Source organism: Podarcis gaigeae, assembly GCF_964106915.1.
Source record: "Podarcis gaigeae genome assembly, chromosome: 7".
In the NCBI taxonomy this organism is placed as follows: Eukaryota; Metazoa; Chordata; class Lepidosauria; order Squamata; family Lacertidae; genus Podarcis; species Podarcis gaigeae.
The window spans coordinates 46,976,396-46,998,887 of record NC_139683.1 but is presented as its reverse complement, the minus strand read 5'-3'; the positions used below and the strand labels follow the sequence as shown (position 1 = coordinate 46,998,887).

Here is a 22,492-nt window from a genome sequence, read left to right as displayed (position 1 = left end):
TGTGTATAATCAGAAACAAAAGTTTAAAATGAAATAATCAAAATATTGCTCAACTGTAAGGTAAATTTAAAGCAAAAACACTCACCCATTCTTTTGAACCAATAAGGCCATTTTCCCCCATGCTGACTGATATGAGAAATGATTTCCTTATCTCCATTATGGGCTTAAATAGGGGGAAGGAAGAAAACACATATAAAAATTGTGCCAAGGTATCTTTAAATGCATTAGGTTGCAAACAAATAATACAGGATATATGTGTATTTTAATAATAATATTAAGGTAACTCAATAAGGGGTTACTCTGCCCACACCAGTGTTGTGTCTACTTAAAAAAACAATCCCACACTAGTTTTGTTGCTGTCTTCAAAACTGGTGCTCTTGGAGTGTGTGCCAGATAAGGCCTCCAAGTTAGGGGATAACCACCCCTACATTAACAGTTTGGTGAAGGTGAACTGAGAATTAAATTGAAAGTGATGTAGGCTTGATTCAGCCGCAGCCATGTTATTTAAAATGACACTGCTTTTGCTTAAATGTCCCCTAATGGAAATCAACAGGATTAGAAAATTAGGCGGCTGGCAGGAAATGTAGAGGTTCACTACTTTTCAAACGCCTTAGTAGCTGAATGAAAAATGGTAGTTGCTAGGAGCCTAATCTTCTTCTCGCCCCTTGTGCATTTGCACAAGGTCAAAAATAATCCTACTTTGCATCCCAGCTCCATTTGGAACTTGGGGTGAGGAAGGTCATCCCTTTCCAGGTAGGCTGACTGAATTCTAGGAAAATTTAATGAATGATGAATTTTTGAAGCATGACTTAAAAGTTTCCTATTGCTATTTCTTCATGTTTCCTAAAGTTTGGTGCAAATTTGGCTACTAAACAATGTTAATTAGCAACTAAACATAGTATTAATGTTGTTTCATTCTCATAATTAAGCCTTGCATCTCTTAGTAATACTGTATTCTTTTCGCATGCTTTCCTTTTTTTTTTTAACCTACAAAGGATATATTTTAAATAGATTCCTATATAGGGTCTTTCTTACTACTAGCACCCATGAGTCTGCATTGTTAACAGCACAATCCAATTTACTTAGAAGTATATCCACTTGAGTTCAATTAGGACTTTCTTCCAAATAAGTGAGCACCAGACTGCTGCTTAAATATGGGAATATAGGAACCTATACAATGCACAATTTTATATTCTTTTTCCAGAGTTGCTCCTTCTGTCCTTAGCCTCACAAAATGTAGCAAAGAAAAATGAAGTGCCCATGACTGATGCACTGAAGAATAGTTGATTGCTTTAGTCTGCCCATAAACAGCTAACACAACCTTGTAAATAAATCCTCTAAAGTTAGTAGCCTGCAAGAAAATTACTAGCCTGAAACGTGCTGGCTAAGTCAGCGTGGCTAGTAGCTAGGGAGTGGGAGTCTAACAACATCTGGAAGGCCATAGATCCCCCACTGCTTCTTTAGAGGAATATATTTTAAAATGCATCAGGACTTTAAGCGTTTAACACATGAGACATTGTGTTATCCTAATGCAGAGCTTTCCAAACTGTGTGACACGACACGTTAGTGTGGCAGCTGCATTATAATAATTTATTTATACCCCACCCATCTGGCTGAGTTTCCCCGGCATTGTGTAGGTGTGTCACATGAAAGCTCCCCACTCTCCTTCCGGGACTAGAAAGCGGTTAGTTTGGTTTGCTAGTAAAACTGAATTGCTGTGCCACAAAATGATGCATGTCTAAAAAATGTGTCACCAACATGAAATGTTTGGAAAGCTCTGTTCTAATGGCTCGTGTATCAAACCTCAATATAATAATGTTTTAAAATAATCTAATGAAAACAGATTGCATTCTTACAATGAAAAATGACCTTAAGTTCCACAAGCAATTTCTTCGCTGCTCCATGACCTGACCCTGGAAGCTTTTGCATAGGCTCTCCTTTTTTATTCAATATTTCAATTCTTAGTGCTCCTATAAATAAAAAAAAAAGAACACCCCCCAAATACATTAAACACATCCAAGTTTAAGTTCTTTTCAAACTCCACTTGTCCATAGGTAATATTTAAATTACACTACAAATTAGATACACACATGGTCCATAGAAGTGGATTGGTAGAACACGATATTCCAACCCCCTTCTCTCCTTAGCAGCCTCTCCAAAAGTCAGAGAACCCTCTTGAAAGAGCTGTGTTGTGTTGGGGGAGACAAAAGCTTGAAAATCAGGCAGAGACACTTTCCATAAGTGCTAGTTCCCTTCATGGAAGTTCCCTCTACCTGATTATTGATGACCTCACGTCCCCCTTAGTCTCCTGTGCCATAGCTCATATTACTCAGGAGGTTCCTTTTAGAAGGTATGATGAGCTGCTGGTGGGAGGAATGTCACTTTTTTCTAGATCCAACCCTTTCTCATTAACACATACCTATGGTAGTTCCTGCAAGCTTGGTTTCATTTGGTAATAATTCATCTCCTTCGGGCCATGTTACTGACAACCTATCAGGAAGCCTAATTAAAAAAAAAAGTTATTATTTTCATTTTTGGCACTGCAAGCTTTAATCAATTAAATCTGCTAGATTAATTCATTTAAACCATGTTGTGAACTGCTCTGAGATCTACAGATGAAGGGCGGTATACAAATTTAATAAATATAAATAAACACGGCCAGCATATTTTTGAATTAACAGGTTAGCTTTTCACTGGCTTATATAAACTTACTTGGAAATTTCCTCTTCAATGTATTTCTTCACTGCTTTGTTGGAAACGGAACGATCAAGTTTGCATATTGGTATAACCTTGATTTCATCATAGAGTCCCTTGGGTTCCTGAAAAGTTAAGCTACGTATTTATAAATGACTTCCGATAAGGAAGCATAGAATTAAATTATATCTTGATTCAGATACATAGAACTTAATATCATCATGGGCAGAACAATCCAATGAGGGCTGGAAGTGGTAAATCTGTGCCCCTGGAACCAACAAATCCCGAGCCTACCCAATCTCACGTTGGCTAGGGCAGAAGGTGCAGGGTTGGAAAGTAGAGGAAAAGAATTATGCTAGTATCGGGGCTGATATTCTTTCCCAGTCAGGGGAATTAGGAGGGTCCAAATCCTCCTCAGGTTAGCCTCCACCATGCTCCGCTTTTGCTCTCTCTACCATTGAAGCATTAATTGTGGTTCTTTCTACAGTGCCTGTGAGGGGGTTTCCAAGAGACCCATAACATTCTGCAGTGGCTCCCTGCTTGTGGAACGCTCCCCCCAGGGAGGCTCGCCTGGTGCCTTTGTTATATAACTTTAGGTGCCAGGCAAAAACATTCCTTTTCTCTCAGGCCTTTGGCTAATTTAAAAAGCCATAGGTTGTATAGGGGTGGTTATTGCTTTATTTCCTACTGTGGTATGTATTTTTCTATTGTAAATTGCTCTGTGATTCTTGGTTGAAAGCTGGGCTGCCCTCCCCGAGACTGCAAGATTAAACGTTATATTAAATTCAATATTAAATAATATATTATATAGTACAGTACTTAAGTACAGGGCTGTCACCTCTCTTTGCTGTTATCTAAGAGATATGAAGATCTGGGAGGAAAGTAGGTTAAAAGAACTGTTATCTATAATGGAGGGGCTAAAAGCCTTATTATCAAATAAAATGTGAAATGGGTCAAGTGCAGCTATCTTTTCTCTAATATCTCTAAATCAGACAAATAATAAACAAGCTAATAAAAAGCTGAGCATCATTTAGAGATTTGTACAAATTTTTAACAATTTTAGCTGAAATCGGTTTGACTTGCATATAATTACTGTATTTTTCACTCCATAAGACGCACTTTTTTCCTCCAGAAAGGGGAAATGTCTGTGCATCTTATGGAGTGAATGTGTGGTCCCTGGCAGCAGAGGAGCTGGGGACTTTGGTTCCCAGGGCGGCATGGGCGTGGCACGTCGCCCGTGCGAGTGTCCTAATGGTGGCGCCCGCGCGAGGGGGTAAGGAGAGGTGAGGAAGGGGAAGAGGGCTTTAGAATACGCTTTAGAGTTCCCTCCATCCGAGGGCTGCATGAGAGCAGCCAGGAGCCAGCGTGGAGGGGGATCTTTCTCCCTTGCACGCTCTGTCAAATTGGGATGGGGAGCTTCCGCCAAACAATATATTCGCCTCTTACCCCGAGGCTTAGCTGCCAGATGCCCATGTGTGTCTGAAGGGTCTGAGGGAGATGTTGCCCAAAAGTAGAGGAAACAGGTCTCTTTATCCCTTGGATGAGCAAGCAAGGCTGGCAGGCAACACATTTGGATTTTGTTTGCAAGGCGAGGCATCGACCTTCACTTTTACTCTGTTTTTGCTTTGCATTTTTATATTATGATCTTCGGATGGAGGGCAGTACAGTGGTGCCTCACAAGACGAAATTAATTCGCGCGCCTTCCCCTCTGTCCCCAGACCTGTTTAAAGCAAGGGGCGGCGGGGAGAAGATTGTTTCTCCGTTGCCGCCCCTTGGTTCAAAATGGGTCCGGGGACAGCGGGGAAGACACGCTGCGCTTACCCACTATCCCTGGAGCTTGCGGGGCAAGCTTCGTTTTGCGAAGCAAGCCCATAGGGAAATGCGTCTTGCGAAGCGGCTTAGAAAACGAAAAACTCCTTCGTCTAGCGAGTTTTTCGTCTTCCGAGGCGTTCGTCTCGCGGGGTACCACTGTATACAAATTAACAACAACAACACCTGATCTAGACAAGCGCTCTCTCTCTTTCCACCCCCCTCTCCTGGCATCCTGTTTCCCAGGGAGCGGATGTAGTTGCAGCAGGAGTTTGCTGCGGCTTAATGCCAGGCGAGAGAGAGAGAGAGAGAGAGAGAGAGAGAGAGAGAGGGGCTACCGCCAGAGCCGAGTAATGTCTGAGCAAACATTGCCAGGGAGACAGATGTTGCGGCCGGAGAATGAGGCTCATTGAAAGGAGCAGCGGAGGCTGTTGGTGCAGCTGCCAGGAAAGCCAATGAGGTTAGTTTCACTGCTGCTGCTGCTGCCGCCGCCTTTGGATACAAGTTGACTGAGCTGCAGGCGCTGTCCGGTTGCTAAGGCTCCAGCAGGAGAAGGTGCGTCTTATAGTCAGGTGCGTCTTATGGAGCGAAAAATACAATCTTCATGGAAGACTTTCAAAGAAATTGTTACCTCTAATCTAATTAAATCACTTAATCAGTTTACAACTTTGGACTATTCACTTACCAAAGCTATCTGAACCTCTCCTCCTGTAGCATACACATCTCCATCATGATCTCCATATAGAAAAAATTTCCTTATTGTGCCATAGAGTAATGGAACTGTTTTAATTGTTTTTACCTAAGACACAAACAGAAGTTCAGTAATTTTTTTTTTACTATACTCTTTACAGATTTAATTTAATCCTAGAAATAATATTTGGTGGATCCATTCAATCTGCATGAACATACAACAACAACAAAGACTAACTAACATACAGTGGTACCTTGGGTTACATACGCTTCAGGTTACAGACTCTGCTAACCCAGAAATAGTGCTTCAGGTTAAGAACTTTGCTTCAGGATGAGAACAGAAATTGTGCGGCAGTGGCACGGCGGCAGCAAGAGGCCCCATTAGCTAAAGTGGTGCTTCAGGTTAAGAACAGTTTCAGGTTAAGAAAGGAGCTCCGGAACAAATTAAGTACATAACCAGAGGTACCACTGTAGTTCTATTTACTGTAATTCTTCAGTAGCCAAAAACAGTATTGGTAAAAGCATCTCCTGCATGCAAATGCAATTTGGTATGTAAAAGTTCTTCTCCAAGTGAGAACCCACTGCATGGTGAAATACAGAGCTTACACTATGTTACGAACTGGAGTTGGGGGCGGGGCGGGGGGTTGTTTAAGAGGTTCCAAGTTTATTCCAAAGACACAGTGCATCATTTCTAAAAAAACCTCTGTTTACCATGCTGGTTCAAAGACACACAGAGTGTTTAGGGGGAAAAAGTTGTTTGCGGTCTATATTCTGTTAGGGGATACAGTAAAAACTGTTCTGGTTGGGAATAAACCTTCCCACGTATCATAGTGACAGGCATAGCTTGTTCGTGACACTAGCTGGATACCAACATGAAACTGGAACTTTAAAAAAATATCACTGGGAAGATAGTTTGTGTATTCATTATTTATAAAAGTTAATACTTTCAAAAACACTTATTTTATCTCTTCTATCTTTTCATTTTGAAATGTTTTAAAAATAATTAAATTTAGTTGTGATTTTGAAACCCAAGCTGTTAGTAAAATAATGGAGCTTTCTGCAGTCTGCTCCAGCCTTGAAAGTAACAGTTCAATCTAGCAAGCCTTAGCAACCATTTATCTGAAATGTGTTTTCCCTACAGAGGCTGAAACAAAGAAGCAAGGCTGTGGACTAATGGATGGGAGGTGTGAAGGTCAAGCTTCAGCCCGGTGATGCAGGTAATGTGGGCTAGACCCTAACTCTGAGCCTGAAGTATGTTTCCATGCATGTGAAGAGGACAACACAGAGACATTTTTTATATCTAGAACCAGGATTTAATGCTGCTTTGCCATCTTATGGCATTCTGGATCCTGTGGGATAGGACTTTTTTGTCCATCCCATATCTCCATAAAAGCAGTTCTCCCTCTGATCCCTTTTGGAGAAGGCTACGCCAACCCACAGAGGCAACATGTGTCTTTCTCTCACACCTCACCATTTCCCTGTTTATCACTGCTGCAAGGATTTCCTGGGAAGGATCCTTGGTGTGGGTATCACAAAATCCTTTGTGGGGGATGGGGGTGGTCTAGTCTGCTTAGATAGGAAACTGGAAAGATGAGTTCTCCTATTTCCCTTTTCTGAGGGATAGCATTTCATTAGGGAGAGATACCACAGGCTGTGTAAAACTTGGTTAGGAGAATAAAGCTTTTACATGTTTGTGTTTTGAAAGTTTACTTGTCCTTATGTTCCTTTACAAAGGAAGTTCTGAGGCTGTGTGTCTCAGGTTTAATCACCTTGACACACACAGTGTGATGGCCTGGGATTCAGACTCAGAGGCTGAACCTGAGGAATCCCAGCCTGCACAGGATTCCCCGCCTCCAGAACCAGTTGAGCTGGGGCTCGGCCTTGAGCTGAAGGGTCCCAACCTGTGCTGGATCCTCAGGTGCAGGCACCAGCTGAGTCTGCTCTGGTTCCTGAGATGATGGAGGACCCATTGCTTGCAGGTGCTCCACTCTCAGCCCCGTTAGGGGAAGCTGAGGTTGCCTCTGGGTCTGGTAACCCTCCAGCCTCTCCTGAGCTGCAGAGGCTGAGGGCACAGAGGCAGAGGGAACGAAGTTCCCGCAGGAGGAGTGCTCGCCTCCAGGCCAGGAGAGGCAAGTCACCTGTGGACCGGGACCGCCCTATGCCTCGGGGCAGATAAAAGCCAGCCCAGTCCCAGGTTGCGGGAACAACATTGTTGGTAGCCTGTTCCTGCCTGCTGGAGCTCCTGACCTCACCCGACTCCCTGCCTTGGACCCAGCTTCAGCTTTGGCGGACTGCCTCCCTACTGCACCCTTGATCTCAGACTGGACTCGGACCTTGCCTCACAGTTACCCTTGATCTCAGACTGGACTCGGACCTTGCCTCACAGTTACCCACGGGACCAGCAAACACAGCAAGGCTTATGCTTTTCAAGTTAACAGTTCAGTTCTGATCCCCAAACTGGGTTGTAGTAAGAGGGGGGAAGTCCTGTTTTGCAAGTGGAAACCCATGTGCTGATGGGGTACGTTTGTAGTTATCAGAGGCAACAGCTGGTAGTGATAATTAATAAATGCCTTGTTGAGACTTTTTTGCTGCCTTCAAAGAAGTCCCAGATTATTCCAACAGGCTTTGTTAATTTATAAAAACAATAAAATGGAACACATTAACACTGAAGAGGGGTGAGCATCAATATTCACCTTGGGTTGCAACACTCACCCACTCACACCCTGCTTGCCAAAACATTGTCTCATTGATTTTCCCCTTGAAGAAGCAGGCTTGCAATTTGTGGCTATTGGGCGCCAGAAGTGCCTTTCCCCCTCATAGGCTGATGGGCCACTTATCTGAGATTAGGAGATGCGGCTACAGCAACAGATGTGTTAATTACATACAGGTTATATTTCTGTAACGTGTTAAATTTGGGCTACTTTTGAACAATCTTTGGAAACTTCGATTGATTCAGAACACAATTGCAAGAATGAGTGAGCATGTTTTGGGGGGTTTAAGATCCAGTTTTAGGGCAGTGTTCAAACAGCTAACTTTACACATCATCTGCAACAGCTGTGTTGTTTGCTAATTTGTTTCTGGGCATAATTAAAGTGTCTATCTATCTACTGCTTGATTGCAATAAAACCACTAAGCCATTTACAAGGAATATTAGAATTATCAGTAAAAAAAGTATTGTGACATCATGGGTTCATAATGATACTGTGATTTTAATAATTCTAAGACACCCAGAGGGATATGTATGCATTACAAGGGTGGGGTAGAAATGCTCACATCAATAAAAACATTTAAAATATTTTTTTACAGTAGCAATAATTGAATCCTAAATTAGCTTTTTATAACATAAAATAATATATAACATCAATATTTTTGTCTGCATTATACAGGATAAGCAACAAAGTACTTCTATTTCCCCAGCAAACATTCTTTTAAAAGCATATTATAATTTTATTTATATTAAACTTTTGTTGCATTCAAATCTGCGTTAGGCCATCTTTAAAAAGTGTCATCAACAAGCAATTAACTTACCAGCTGCCCAACTTTGTATGTCTTTCCATCCCATTCTATTGCCGAATATGTAGACCAGGGACTCTGCAAGCGCTTAGAGTGCAGCTCAGTGCGTGTAATTATTTCTTCGAAGTGTGTGAATTTTATTTGTTTGTCATGTTTTTCATGGCACTCCTTGAGCCACAATGAAAAGTCTCTGTCAATTTTCATTCTTTGCTCCTGTGAAGAATTTTGAACATGTATTAGAGTAACTGTAGTTCAGCCTTTATGACTGTCTGAAGGTGCAGTCTTGTGCAGGCCTCAGCTTCAATTAGTCATTATTTAAAATTACGAAGAGACAAGGTGTGGCAATTTTAATTACCCACAATGTTCCTGACCTAGCATCACTTGGCCACTGAGGGGAATTAAAAAGGTGACTAGACCCATCTGCTCAGTACTACTACTAAAGCCAGGTAAGCCTCCCAAGGACCATTGATGAAGTAGGGAAGGAACCTACCAGAAAGTACTTTGCCCAGGGCCCCTTCAGACTAGGAGCCAGCCCCAACATTATGGTAGCACATACCAAACTCCTCAAATACAATAAAAGTCTAAACTTAGGCAATGTAATTTAAAAATCTAAAGTAAGTCAATAAAAAGACAGAAAGCTCACATATAATGGTTCTCTTAATTTATTTATCCAATTGTGACAAGCAATTAAATTGTACAAGTATTACCTGCCCATTGACGATTCTTGTAAAAATTGTGTTTCTGTCTTTTAACTTCAATTCCAAATCCATGAAAGTCAGTTTGTTTGTGCTGACCTGAAATCTGTCATTTGTAAATAACACACCAGAAATTCTGTTGTAACATTCAGATGGGGCAAGACCTCTCTTGGGCAGAGCACACCACTCAAAGCTTAGGGAGAAAGGCAATGATTAGAAACTTTTACAAAAATAATAAAAATATTAAAATGTAAATTATTGCATAGGCATAATCTTACTTTTCAACAGTTGTGTATGGTATTAGTCTTCCATTCCAAAAACATTCAAAAATAGGCCTTTTCCCTCTTGCTCCCTTTTCTATGACATAGCATTCTTCATCATCATTGTCATCTTTTAATTCTAAATTGAAAAATGAGTGTCAAATTACAAAGGAATGCAAGGACAGAAGACATTGTTCTCCAAAATAGAACATTAAACCACTATTTCTAATTATTTATTAGTCATACATTTTCCCTTCAAATATGCAGCAAACTAATAAAAGTTTTTCAACACTGGTAAATGAAGTAAAGTAAAGTAAAGTTTGTACAGCTTAATACCCAGTGACCCAATAGGCTTCATGGTTTTCTCCCACGTCATACAAAGCAGGGAACAGATCACCCTAAAAGTTTCAGCCAAACGTCCCCATCAACTTTAGGTGCACTTTACAGCATAAGAATTTCAGGTTGTATAATTATATATATATGTAATTATAGCCCTGTCCTTCACCATGTAGCCTGCCCCAAGGCAGGTTACCTCCAAGCTCAATACTACAAGTTAACTAAGTAAAACCTAAACAGTACTAGATCATTAAGCTGAATGAAGAGCGGACAGAAACAACAACATTGCAGCGAGGGATATTCTAATCTCATCCTCCAGTCCTAATTGTCAGTGCAAAAATGTGTGGCTTGACCAGTTGTTGAAATGTATACAGTGACGAAACCAGATGCACCTCAGAAGGCATTCAACAGCCGAGTGGCTACCATAGAAAAGATCTTCTCAGGTACTGCCACTTCACAAACTTCACAGCACAGCAGAACCGCCAACAAGGCCTCCCTTGCAGATCTCAAAAACTGGACAGGTTTATAACAAGAGATAGTAATCCTTCAGAAATGCCTGGCTTTGGATGTCAACAGAAGTACCTTTAACTGGGCTCACAAGCATACAGGCAACCAGTGGAGGCACGATGTGCACCTGACCATTTGTGCCCACCAGCACTGTGGCATTCTGCACTGACAGCAACTTCCAAACCAGCAGAGTAAGTAAAAACTGCCCAGTCTTCAGGTTAACAGAGCATTGAGCCAAGCTACCTCTTTCCATTAAGGACTGTAGTTGACAAACCTGTCAAGACCAGTAAGAAAGACACTTCTATCCATTGAAGCTACCTAGGCACATTTCCCCATACTCTTTTGGAGAGGTGAGACATTGCCATACCTGCTGTGGCAGTATGCTTGTACTGCTCAGTGTCAATGAAAAGGTTGCTGGTTATGGTGGAACCCTGGTAGACAAAATTGTCTATCACCTCAAGCATGTTGTCACCCATGCTGATTTGTTGAGTCCTGAGTCTTGACCCAGGATGTTGGTCTTCATCATGCAGGCTTGGGCAAAGCAGTTGATGAGACTCTGGAGAGCAGAGCTTTCCAAACTGTGTGTAGTGACATGTTAGGGTGTCAGCTGCAGTATGTAGGTGCGTTGTGTAAACTCTCCCCACTCTCCTCCTGGAGCTGGAAAGGGGTTAGTTTAGCCTCTGGTTTGCTAGTAAAACTGAATGACTGTGTTGTGATATGATGCATGTTTAAAAAGTGTGTCGCCAACATGAAAAGTTTGGAAAGCTTTGCTGTAGAGCTTCCTCAGAGTGTGCTGTCAAGGTTGTGTCATCTTCAAACAGCATCTCCCAGATAATAACCCACCACACTTTTGTCTCGGTGTCAAGCTGTGCCAGGTTGAACAGACCCTCTTGCTTCTTGAATGGACATACACATCACCTGCAGTCAATCTGGAGGCATATGAGAGCAACAGGGAGAAGAATATGCCTAAGAGAGCTGGGTTTAGAACACATCCATTCTCCACATTGTTGTTGTTGTTGTTGTTGTTGTTATTATTATTTTATTGAGGCATCTGAGAATGAATTGTCATACTGGACGGTGCCACACATGTTCTCATGGAAGGAAACAATCATACTATAGTGCTTAGGTGGGCATCCTATCTTGTTGAGCAGTGTGAAGTGTCCTTTTCGGTTGATGAGGTCAAAGGCCTTTGTCAGGTCTATGAAAGCAATTTACATGGGGCAATAGTTCCCTATTGCTACTCTCTGGAAAAAGTCAGAAGGCAGAGGTGAAACCACTTCAGTGCAGTGTTCCTCGCTCCCAAGCTAAAGAGCTGCACAAGGAGGATGCAAAATGTAGCCTTCGTTATTAGTACATCAATGAGAAATAGTATGAAAGTTACCCAACTTACTTGAAGGAAAGCAAGGATCATCAGGGTAGGTTTCTTTATCATACAAGAAAGGGTGATAGCGTATAACACCTTCCACTACACCGTCTCCTTCAACTTTCGCCTTGAACTCAAAACTATCCGCTGCTGTACTTATATATAATGTCTGCATATCATTGTCAATTTCTCTAAGATTCACAATCTTAGGTGTCTTCCCTTTTTCATACATTGAAATCTACAAATAAACAACAAATAAATGCAAGTTCCTCCTATAAATGTTGTTTGTTGCCACGGTCATCAAGAGGCAGAAATAATACAAACTTAACAACATTCTCCAAGATTTGTGAAAACCAGCAATCAGGAGAATCTGTGCTCCCCAGTAACTTATAGCTTATAGGAATGGTAGTTGCAGGGCTGTCTAAAGGTTAGAGCCATGACTGGAGCTTTATCTCCTTGCAGGGCAGATGTACACAATATGAAGTGGGTAGGATCCAGAGGTTCCCACTGTTCAATGGGTAGGATTCCTTATGCTAGCAGAAAGACACTTCTGTTCATGCAAGGAAGGGAGAATATTTTCCACTGGCATCCCACTGCATCATTGCTCATGCTATTCCCTGAACACCAGAAACAATGCAGGGAAAGGAGGAAATAGGAAAGCCCTGTTTTACAAGTGTAACACTTTGGATAGTCCCTGGTTCTAAGCAAATGTAATTATTTGCAAACCAATGTATATAGATCCTACCTCAATATCAATATTGTTGAAAGTTCTTGCTTCCTTCATTGGCAAATTAATTTCATTTCCTTTTGGTCCATGGATATAGTAATGGTATATGTGTCTGTAAAAAAATGGTATATGTGTATGTTCAAAGTTTGAATAAAATACATTTACAAAATTGGTACACTGTTGAATGATCAAGCAGGCATTTACTTAAAGTTAATTTATAAAATGGGCACCCCACAACTGGCAGCTGGAAACCTGCACTAAGCGTACTATGCACTAATATAGACTAGTATAAATTTATAGTAAATTCAATTAATAAATGATTTGCAGAAACGGCACAAAAAAATCTTAAGTAATGCAAGATTTGAGTCAATAGTATTTGAACATATTAACTATTTTAACAAACAACTCACGATAGTTGCCTCGTCCAACGGTTAAAATTGTTTTTCAGGTACTGCACATGTTCTGGCTGTACTCCTGTAATAACTACTGCAGTGAAACCTTCTTTGTCTTTTTCTTCCATGATAAGATTGTGCAGGAATCGTTCATCATCATTAACAATATGGGAAGAGTCAGATGGCTTTGAGAAATAGTTTTAAAATAAAATAAAATAGGTCACTTGACTGGAATTGTAACCATAAACTGGGAAACAACTGCTCTCATCTTTCTTGTCCAGCTGCTTATCAGAAAAGATAAAACTTGTTGGTACAATTAATTTCCCAACAACTGCCTAAACCCTGGTAGCTACTTGTTAAGTACTAAGATGACCTTTTTTCAAGTATTTTGTATAACTCAACAAATAATTTCTTACCTTTCTGTTTCGAATGTATCCCTTGTATATAGCTTCTTTGTTTTTCTCTTTCTTTTCAAAATCCTCTTTAGAAAGTACAAGCTCATGAACATCTTTAGAATCTGCAGGTTTGCTTATCATCTGTTCAAGATTTAAAAATTTTAAATAATAAATACAGTGGTACTTCGGGTTACATATGCTTCAGGTTACATACGCTTCAGGTTACAGACTCCACTAACCCAGAAATAGTACCTCAGGTTAAGAACTTTGCTTCAGGATGAGAACAGAAATTGTGCTCCAGCGGTGCAGCAGCAGCAGGAGGCCCCATTAGCTAAAGTGGTGCTTCAGGTTAAGAACAGTTTCAGGTTAAGAATGGACCCCTGAAAGGAATTAAATACTTAACCCGAGGTACCACTGTAGAACAGTTTCAGAATCACAAGAGAAGCCACATCTGTCAAAAGTGCACACAAGATGACAAGAAGGGACCATCAGTATGCATTTCCCCCCAATACAGCACCCAGATATAGAATACACCCCGTCTCATTACTATGTCGTATTCAAGACAAAGACTGCCTTCTCTCCACCAGCAACACAGAGTATTCTCATTCATTTTAAGTGTGTAATATCCAGTGTTTGAGACCAGCAGTCCCAATTGCCAGACTGTGGTTCATGTAGGAAAACTATTGTTACCAACTAACAGCTGGGAGGCAAAGGGGTCCTGTTCGTTTACCAAAGGACGGTAAGCCAAACCAGTGTTCCCAATAACTGCTAAGTGGTGACAATGGTCTGATGATTTTCATTATGACTACTGTATCAGCATGGGGCACACTTTACAGGTATGCTGCATACAGAAGCAGGAAAACACACACAGCCAGTTGCTAATCTAGGTTAACCAAGAAGTACCACAAAAAATGGATAAAATTGTAAAAATATAAAATGTTACTTACTCTGGTAGACTGTCCAACAAAAAACACTGCTTGTTTACCACCAACCCCAAAATATGATATATCACTGTTTAAACTGCGGGGTACAGCTGAAGGACGTACATATCCTGAATGGTCACTAATACCAAAATTAGACAAAAAAAGAAATAGCAGAAGCTGTTAAATATGCAAGTGTGAGTATATCAGACATTACTGAAAACTTTTCCAATTAATAACAATACCAAGCAAGAACACATAATGCTTACTACTAACTAAACATTACAAAATATCTCCATTATATATTCATTCAAATATTCAGAAACATTGATTTGATTCCTGGTAATTACTAAAGTATTTCAAGTGGTTGACAAAGTTATCAATGTAAAAACTACATATCTTAATAAAAGATAAAAGACTTGAAATACTGAGACCTCAAAGTATAATTATTTGGACTTTTTGTTAGCTGTTTCAATTTCTCAGCTTTTAAGAACTACGGGAACCTTTTATAACATGTCCTGAGAACACTGAATTCTTACACAATGAAATTCACCAATTTTATATTTAAATACCATTGAAATTAGAACATCCTAACCTTTCCATATCACTTTGTCGTGTAAACTTTGATAACCGATACACAGCCCAATTATTCAGTTGTTTAGAACTCATGCCTCTTCCATTATCAATCACGGCAATGGCTGGTTTCCCTTGAGAGTCATCAAATAACTATTTTTTTTTTAAAAAGAAAAAAAAGTATATGATGATTATATCATACAATAACCCTGCAAAACACTGGAATAGCTCCTTAGTTACTTACCAGCTTTAACTGTATTCTCCGGACAGCAGTATTTTCAGAAGTAGCTGATAAAGAGTTATCAATTAATTCTGCAAGAGCAAACGCTAAACAGAAAAAGAGAGAAATGTTTGCTAATAATTAAAATTATTAACAAAAATTAGAATATCCACTTTTGACATGTTCCTGAAAGGCAACATACGATACAAGCTATACCTTATATTCTTTCCTTCTGAAAAGGGGAGTATCTTTCTCTCTGACAGGAGAGGTAGTGACAGATGGCTATTAGAAACTTGACAGAGACTCATTCATATAAGGATTACACTGAATTTTGGTGTCATACTGTAAGTTCAGGTAATGTCTTCTGTTGGGACAATTTCCCAGTCCCAGTCAGCATTTTAGATCAGCCATCCATAATATAATTAGCAGTATTCTGACCTGAGTTCTCCACATACCCCACAACCCAATGTAGGGTGCTATGCCAATACCAGAGATTAAAGGACACTATAGACTGGTAGAGCTGTTCAACACATTAAAGTATGTTGTTGAAGAGGGGGAGGCAACTTTTTAGGGGTTGTAAAGTGTGTATGCTATTAAAGGAAAAAGAGGAAGATGAATAGGAAAAGTTTGTTTTAATCCCGATGCTATTTTTTTTAAAGATTACTTTAAAACTAACTTTATTTTAATTACAGCTTATTTTTTAAATCTATTGCATAGTATTTAATAGCAAAACATCGGTCTTAACAATACAATGTACTAATTAACGGTGTGCCATACAGTTACAGTTCAAAGAATACCTGATATACTTACGAAGAGGATTTTGTCCTTCACTAGCATAGTATTCATACATTCCACTTTTCACAAGTGTATCATAATGTGGTAGAAAATCAATACGCTCTTTTGTTGCAGAGGGGAGTGACTGGTCAACTGATTGTAGCAAATAGAAGGTCATGCCATCTTTAACCATTCCCCCTACAACACATATGTGAAATAAAAACCCAACTTCATTTTTCATACTGCTGTTTAAATATATTTTATTTACTTATATATTTATTTCATAAAATTTATACACAGTTTGAGCGTAAAAAAACTTCACAGCAGTTTACAAAAAGATAAAACACTACAATTGCCTAATGAACAATTTCCAGGGAATGCATTGTGTTCAGAAAGCAGGACCTGCATGTACATTGTTTTGATTACTTGGTACAAAGCTTCTTTCCTCTTAGACTTGCAATATAAATTACTTAGCTTGCATTTTATAAAAAAACAATTTAGTAATGAAATCAGATATCCAATTAACAAGGGATATTAATTTTCGATTGCTACTACATGAAAGGTAGCACTTAACTTTTGTGTTATTCTTTTAAAAAACTGATTTCCATACACAGAGCATACAAATATTTCCCATTTTTGATTTTATGTTTTAAAATCCTGCTATGTATACAGAAACTAATTAGTGTTCTGATAAAAAACAGGAGTCCTGTGGCATCTCAGCAATAAACAATGGGTGAGGCATGAGTTTTCATGCACTTTTGCTACTTTATCAGAGAGCATTTGGGTATAGACTATATCCATTAATAAAAACTTACGTACCAAAGTTTTCATTTGTGATCCGTATTCTATTTGTGGTTGTGACAATAAAAGTTTCTTTGGAGGAAATGCCAAATACCTACAAAGGCAAGTTAAATATTAAATTAGAAGGATGGAGGGAGATAAAGCAGAGCTCAGGATAAAAACATTCAAGAACCTTAAGAAGTGTCCTATAAACCAAAAAGGTTTATATAGTCCAGGATATACTTTCCTTTAACAATGCCTTATTGTTGCCCCGAGCAACTGGCACTAAAAGGCATATTGGACTTGAACCTGGAGAATCTGTTTAGCTGCCCTGGCAAATGGATACTGAAGATACTTCATCCATTAATTTCTCTAGGTAAAGGTAAAGGTACCCCTGCCCGTACGGGCCAGTCTTGACAGACTCTGGGGTTGTGCGCCCATCTCACTCAAGAGGCCAGGGGCCAGCGCTGTCCGGAGACACTTCCGGGTCACGTGGCCAGCGTGACATCGCTGCTCTGGCGAGCCAGAGCCGCACACGGAAACGCCGTTTACCTTCCCGCTGGTAAGCGGTCCCTATTTATCTACTTGCACCCGGGGGTACTTTCGAACTGCTAGGTTGGCAGGCGCTGGGACCAAGCAGCGGGAGCGCACCCCGCCGCAGGGATTCGAACCGCCGACCTTTCGATCGGCAAGTCCTAGGCGCTGAGGCTTTAACCCACAGCGCCACCTGCGTCCCCTTAATTTCTCTAATCCCCCTTTAAAGCCATCTAAACATTTTTGTAGGAGAAACTCTATATGGCTTTTGGAGCACATTAGACCCTTTCCATTCTTTACAATGAGCCTAGTATTTCATGTAGGTACTTTTTGGCTTTTGCTTAATTTGTTTTATAAGTCCACTACAGTCATACCTTGGTTTTCGAACAGCCTAGTTCTTGAATGTTTTGGCTCCTGAACGATCGAAACCCGGAAGTGACTGTTCCGGTTTTCGAACATTCTTTTGGAAGCCGAATGTCTGACAGGGCTTCCGTGGCTTCTAAATTTTTCTCTTTGCAAACATTTTCATTTCTCCATATGATATTGTACGTTCCTTTTATAACCAAGATCTTATTACTTCTTGTAATATAGAAGGACACATTTTGTTCATCTTATAAATATCGACAAAGTTTTACTCAGCTTTACCTGCAGTCTTCTAAACTTTTAAGCTTAAACTACAGACTAGAATGACTAGAATGCAGTTTCAATCTGCCCTAGAGAAAGTCTCTGAGCACCTAATCAAAACACTCTTCCTGCGTTTGTTTTACACTCTAATTAGAAGTATTGCATCAGAACATGGTAATCATTTCTCAGCAGACCTCTATATTGAACAACAAGTCCAAAGCCGAGATGTAGCCTAGTACTGATAAAGTTGTGTACAATTATCTTTACTACTGCAGGAAACAGCATGGTTAAGAGGAATATAGTAGTTCTGGGTCAGTGTGTTAATCAGAAGGTTGGTTGGTTGAGCCCACCCGGAGAAGACTGTCAACAGATTTCTTGCACTGTAGGGGTTGGACTGGACTACACCAACCCTCAGAATCCCTTCCAACTCTACAATTCTATGATCTCCAATGCTGCCACTTTCCCTCCCTCTTTCCCCCTTTTCTCAGCTCACTCTTGCAAACAAATCATCCTCCCCCCCCCCTTTCCATGCCTCCTCCTCTCTCCTGTTTTGCATCCCCCTTTGCACACACTTCCAGTACTGATGTATGCTGCTGCATCTTTAAGATGAACAGAATCTTAAGAGCAAGTCTGGTAGTTAGTTTGTTTAATTACAGAATGTTAAGTTCCATTGGTTGACGTCAGGGTGGATTTGATTTAAATCAAATTGATTTAAATCACGTCACTAAGACTTGATTTAAATCATTAGTCACTAAGACTTGATTTAAATCACTAGTCACTAAGACTCGATTTAAATCATTTTTTTACAGAAATACTCATTCTTGCTGGTATAATCTTAATATTTACAACCAGATGAAGGTTTCATTTTTGGAATAACAAATTTTCAGAGTATTTACAGTTATATAAAAAATTACTGATTTGGTTATACTATTAGAAATATACAGACAGATAATTATGAAAGTATTGTGAAGTTTAATAAGTTAACTGTTTATATTTGGACAACTTTCCTGAAGTACTTTATTAGAAGGAGAAAAATAATTGTTTCCTTAATAACAATTTAAACAATTTATTTAACTTAAACAATGACATTATAGCATATGTATCTATGTTTGTTAACTGATGTGGTTAAACTTTTTTTAAAAAAGAACTTTGAGTTTTAGCACACATTAAAAAAACTTAAAACAAATCCTTATTTCCAGATGAATAGCCTTTGGACTATAATGTAACTTAAATAGAAAACTACATTTAGAAATATTGTCCATCCAAAAGCATTTTATTTTAAAAATCCAATTTAAATTTTAAAAATCCAATTTAAATTTTAAAAATCCAATTTAAATTTAAAAAAAACCAATTTAAATTTTAAAAAAATCATTGATTTGTATCCACCCTGGTGGATGTTGCACACATGGGTGTTGTTTGTTAATAAAATACCTGTAATAAATTACACACTGAATCATGAACTTCAAACTGAAGATAACACATGGTACCAGGAATGAAACAAATTGTGTGAAAGTTCTATTGAATATTCAAAGTGGGCTCTTCATCCTCCATCTCTTTCACACAAGGCGGCTGAAGTAACCAAAGAGTAAGAACTTTGCAGGAGGGCTGCTATCATTAGGCCAACATAGGGCGCAGATATCACAGGGGCACAGTGCTGACCTTTGAGGGACACAGTTTTATACAGATTAGTTTGTTTTTTCTTATAAATTTCTGATATTTTAATTTATATTTATATTTTGAATACTTTTATTATTTTTGAAGTAATTCATACATCAGAACTGTTTTTATGTATATATTAATATTTTGAGGTTGTTGTTGATGGCATCCATCTGTCTTGAGATATAATGTAGTGCACCTCTGGGGGTAAAGTCAAACTGCTGTGTTAGCAGCACTGAAGTGACCTGCGTGAACATGGGCATAGCCAGGCTTTATGTTGGGGGCACAGAACCTCAGTTAAGTATTTTAATGGATTCACTTGATGGAGGGGGCAGTTCTCCTCCCTGCCCATGCCTTATGAGGTTATCATAAGAGAACACTTCTTGGGATTTGTTCCACTAAAGGAAACTACAGGTGTTTTATGACAGAAACTCTTATTGGACAGTTTGAGCAAATGGATTACCAAATGAGAATCTGTGTGCTCAAGGTTATGTTAATGGGTGTAACATTAAATGCAAAGAAAATGGCATACAAAAGAGTCCTGGACGTAAATCCATGTGCCTTTTTGTGCCCTGCAATGCACACATTTTAAACTTGGTAGTCAATAATGCTGCTAAGTGTTGTCTAGAAGCAACTAGTTTCTTCAGTTTGGTTCTACAATTATTTCTCTGCTGAACTGATGCTTTGAAACCACTGAGATACCATCTTGGTAGTTTATATGATGCTTAATAGAGTTTTTTTTTTATGACCTAAGGTTTATCTGGAAATACTGATGCTAAGGCCCTTGCTGATGCAATTTGTATGTGTAAGTGTGTGTACAAGTAATTAGCTGTGCCTAGGGCACAAAATAGTCTGGCACTGGGGCTGGAAGTCTGAGTACAGAAGAAGGAAAGTACACAGAGGAAAATGAAGTTTTAATCAGTGGTAGAGGTTTGAGTAAAGCAAGCTGAGCTGCAGAGACTCTTAACAGGAAAACTGAGGTTTCAAACAACAACAGAGGTTTTCGTAGAGTAAGCAGAGGAGATAATGTGAGAAACACAGTTTTCAACAATGGCAGACATTTGATTGGAGCAAGGAGGGCACTGAGGGGGAAAGTGGTTACCGGTACTTGAAATAAGGCTTCAGTAAAAAGGGAGTTTGGCCAGGCTCTGTTACAACAGCTTCTGTACTGAAGCCAGCTCTTATTGTCAAAACTTTAAAACAGCAATCTCTCCGGACCTTTCCCACCACTTTCGGTTTCGTGTCCTTCCCTTCTAGCTCCCATGCCAAAGGCTGCTGCGCTCGTGCTGCAACCCGCTTTCTCTTACACCCCCTTCCCCTTGACTTCGTGCAAATCCAAGATGCCGAAGAGGCGCTGCAAATCCTCCAATAATGAGATTTTTATTCTTAGAGTGAAAGAGACAAGAAAAACAAGCACCCATCCGAAACAGCCTAACAGACTTCTTTGGCAAGCCGCAGGTTCACAGCGAGGGACCTGCAGGGCGAGCATTTCCTGCTCCTTCTCAACATGACAGCTCTGCTCCTCCCGAGCGGGCCATCCTCCCTGCACGCAAGAGACACTCCCGCTCTCGCTTCACACCGCCACCGTCAACCTCGCTCAGCCGCCGGGCCATTTCGCGCCTTTTCGCCCACCCGTGTCAAGAGAAGCCCCCACACCCCGCGCGCGATTCGCCGCCCCCCGCCCCACCCCACCGCGTGTCAGAGAAGCCACCGGGCGCCTTCGAGTCCGGGCTCTTCGAGCACCCTACCAAAAAGCGGGCTGGGTTGCTGGCTCCCCATCCGTCGGTTGCCCGTTATGCCGTGACGCCCCATTCTCCCCCCCCCCCCCAGCCCTCACAAGCGCTTTCTCACCTGGCACACGGCGCTACGGAAGGCGCCGTAGTTTCCCTCAGGACACTTCACAACTTTGTCTTCGCCGTCCGAATCCGCCTGGCGCCGGTCGAACACGTAGACAGACAGGACTTCGCCGCCGCCGCCGCTTTCCCTCTCCGCCGTCTCCTCTGCCGCTGCCATGTTGACTGACAGTTCCCTGCGAGCGAGCGAGCGCCTCAGCTCAACCACCGAGCCGCCCGCATCCGCCGCCGCGGCTCGCCCAGCTCAGAGCAGCAGCGGCGAAGGCAGAGGAAAGGGGCGGGGCGTGGATTGGGGCGGGGCCTGAGTCTGCCCGAGGGGGCGGCGCCCCGCTGCGGGGAACAAAACCCAAAGAGTGAGGCGATTCGGGCGGGGGGCGGGGCGAGGGAGGGGCAAACCCGGAAGCGAAAGCGCTCGCGGGAGTTTCAATCCGGCGGCTGTCAAGGGGGGTCCGGCCCTTTCTAGTTCAAGGACGTCACGTCCGCTGTGAAACGCACCATGGCAACTATTGTTCTGGCGATGTCGGAACCCGGCTCGCCCCGAGAATCAAGGGCGCGATCGCCGCTGACGTGAAAAGGGGGAAGCGAAACCGCCGCTATTCCGCTCGCCGTTAAGTTACTCCTGATGGGAGGCAGTGTTTCCCCCCAGGTGCCCTTCCCAGTGACGGAAAAGTCCTTTCTCTTTTCGTAATGCGTGTTGGATCAGCGGGCCTATGCCATAGTGGCCTAGAGGACAGCAGTGGAGGATTTCCCTATTTGTGTGACAGGATGGAAAGGCATGCGGGGAAAAGAACCAGCTCATTTATATTCACAGGCTGGTGTTCTCCTGGATTCACTGCTGTACCTGGAATGTCATGCAGCATGTCATGCTACCCAGCAGCACTTCTCACCAAATTTGGTGACGATTGCACGGCCCTTCTTTCATACTTAGCACCTTTCAGTCTAGACTGGTCTGTTGCCAATCTAATGTAGATTGATTTGCCTTTGCTGCCCACATCATGCACCTTTTGCCTGGTTGCGCATTACTCCTTCAATCCTATACTGGCCTCCTTTCTATTTCCATATCCCATTCAAACATGTTTGCTTACTTTCAGAATTCTCCAAGGCCTTCCCACTCTTACCTTTCCACTATTAAAACCATAAATGTTACCTTCACACAGATTACTCCATCACTGTTAGC

The 22,492-nt window shown here is 41.1% G+C and overlaps 1 protein-coding gene across 1 annotated transcript in view; it reads right to left on the bottom strand.

Annotated features, from left to right (window-relative positions):
• The window catches only part of SMCHD1 (structural maintenance of chromosomes flexible hinge domain containing 1), a 69,003-nt gene extending 47,250 nt beyond the window's left edge, over nt 1-21,753 (bottom strand). The window contains exons 1-18 of the mRNA XM_083748298.1: nt 21,314-21,753; nt 16,688-16,763; nt 15,905-16,066; nt 15,119-15,201; nt 14,897-15,027; nt 14,329-14,443; nt 13,403-13,522; nt 13,005-13,171; nt 12,613-12,706; nt 11,895-12,105; nt 9,680-9,800; nt 9,414-9,594; nt 8,722-8,919; nt 5,189-5,302; nt 2,713-2,819; nt 2,420-2,502; nt 1,857-1,970; nt 86-163 (exon numbers count right to left, since the gene is read on the bottom strand). Coding sequence (XP_083604424.1) covers nt 86-163; nt 1,857-1,970; nt 2,420-2,502; nt 2,713-2,819; nt 5,189-5,302; nt 8,722-8,919; nt 9,414-9,594; nt 9,680-9,800; nt 11,895-12,105; nt 12,613-12,706; nt 13,005-13,171; nt 13,403-13,522; nt 14,329-14,443; nt 14,897-15,027; nt 15,119-15,201; nt 15,905-16,066; nt 16,688-16,763; nt 21,314-21,475 — 2,317 coding nt within the window. The 5' untranslated portion in view covers nt 21,476-21,753. The remainder of the gene's footprint in view (nt 1-85; nt 164-1,856; nt 1,971-2,419; nt 2,503-2,712; nt 2,820-5,188; nt 5,303-8,721; nt 8,920-9,413; nt 9,595-9,679; nt 9,801-11,894; nt 12,106-12,612; nt 12,707-13,004; nt 13,172-13,402; nt 13,523-14,328; nt 14,444-14,896; nt 15,028-15,118; nt 15,202-15,904; nt 16,067-16,687; nt 16,764-21,313) is intronic.
• Nucleotides 21,754-22,492: the final 739 nt, after the last annotated feature.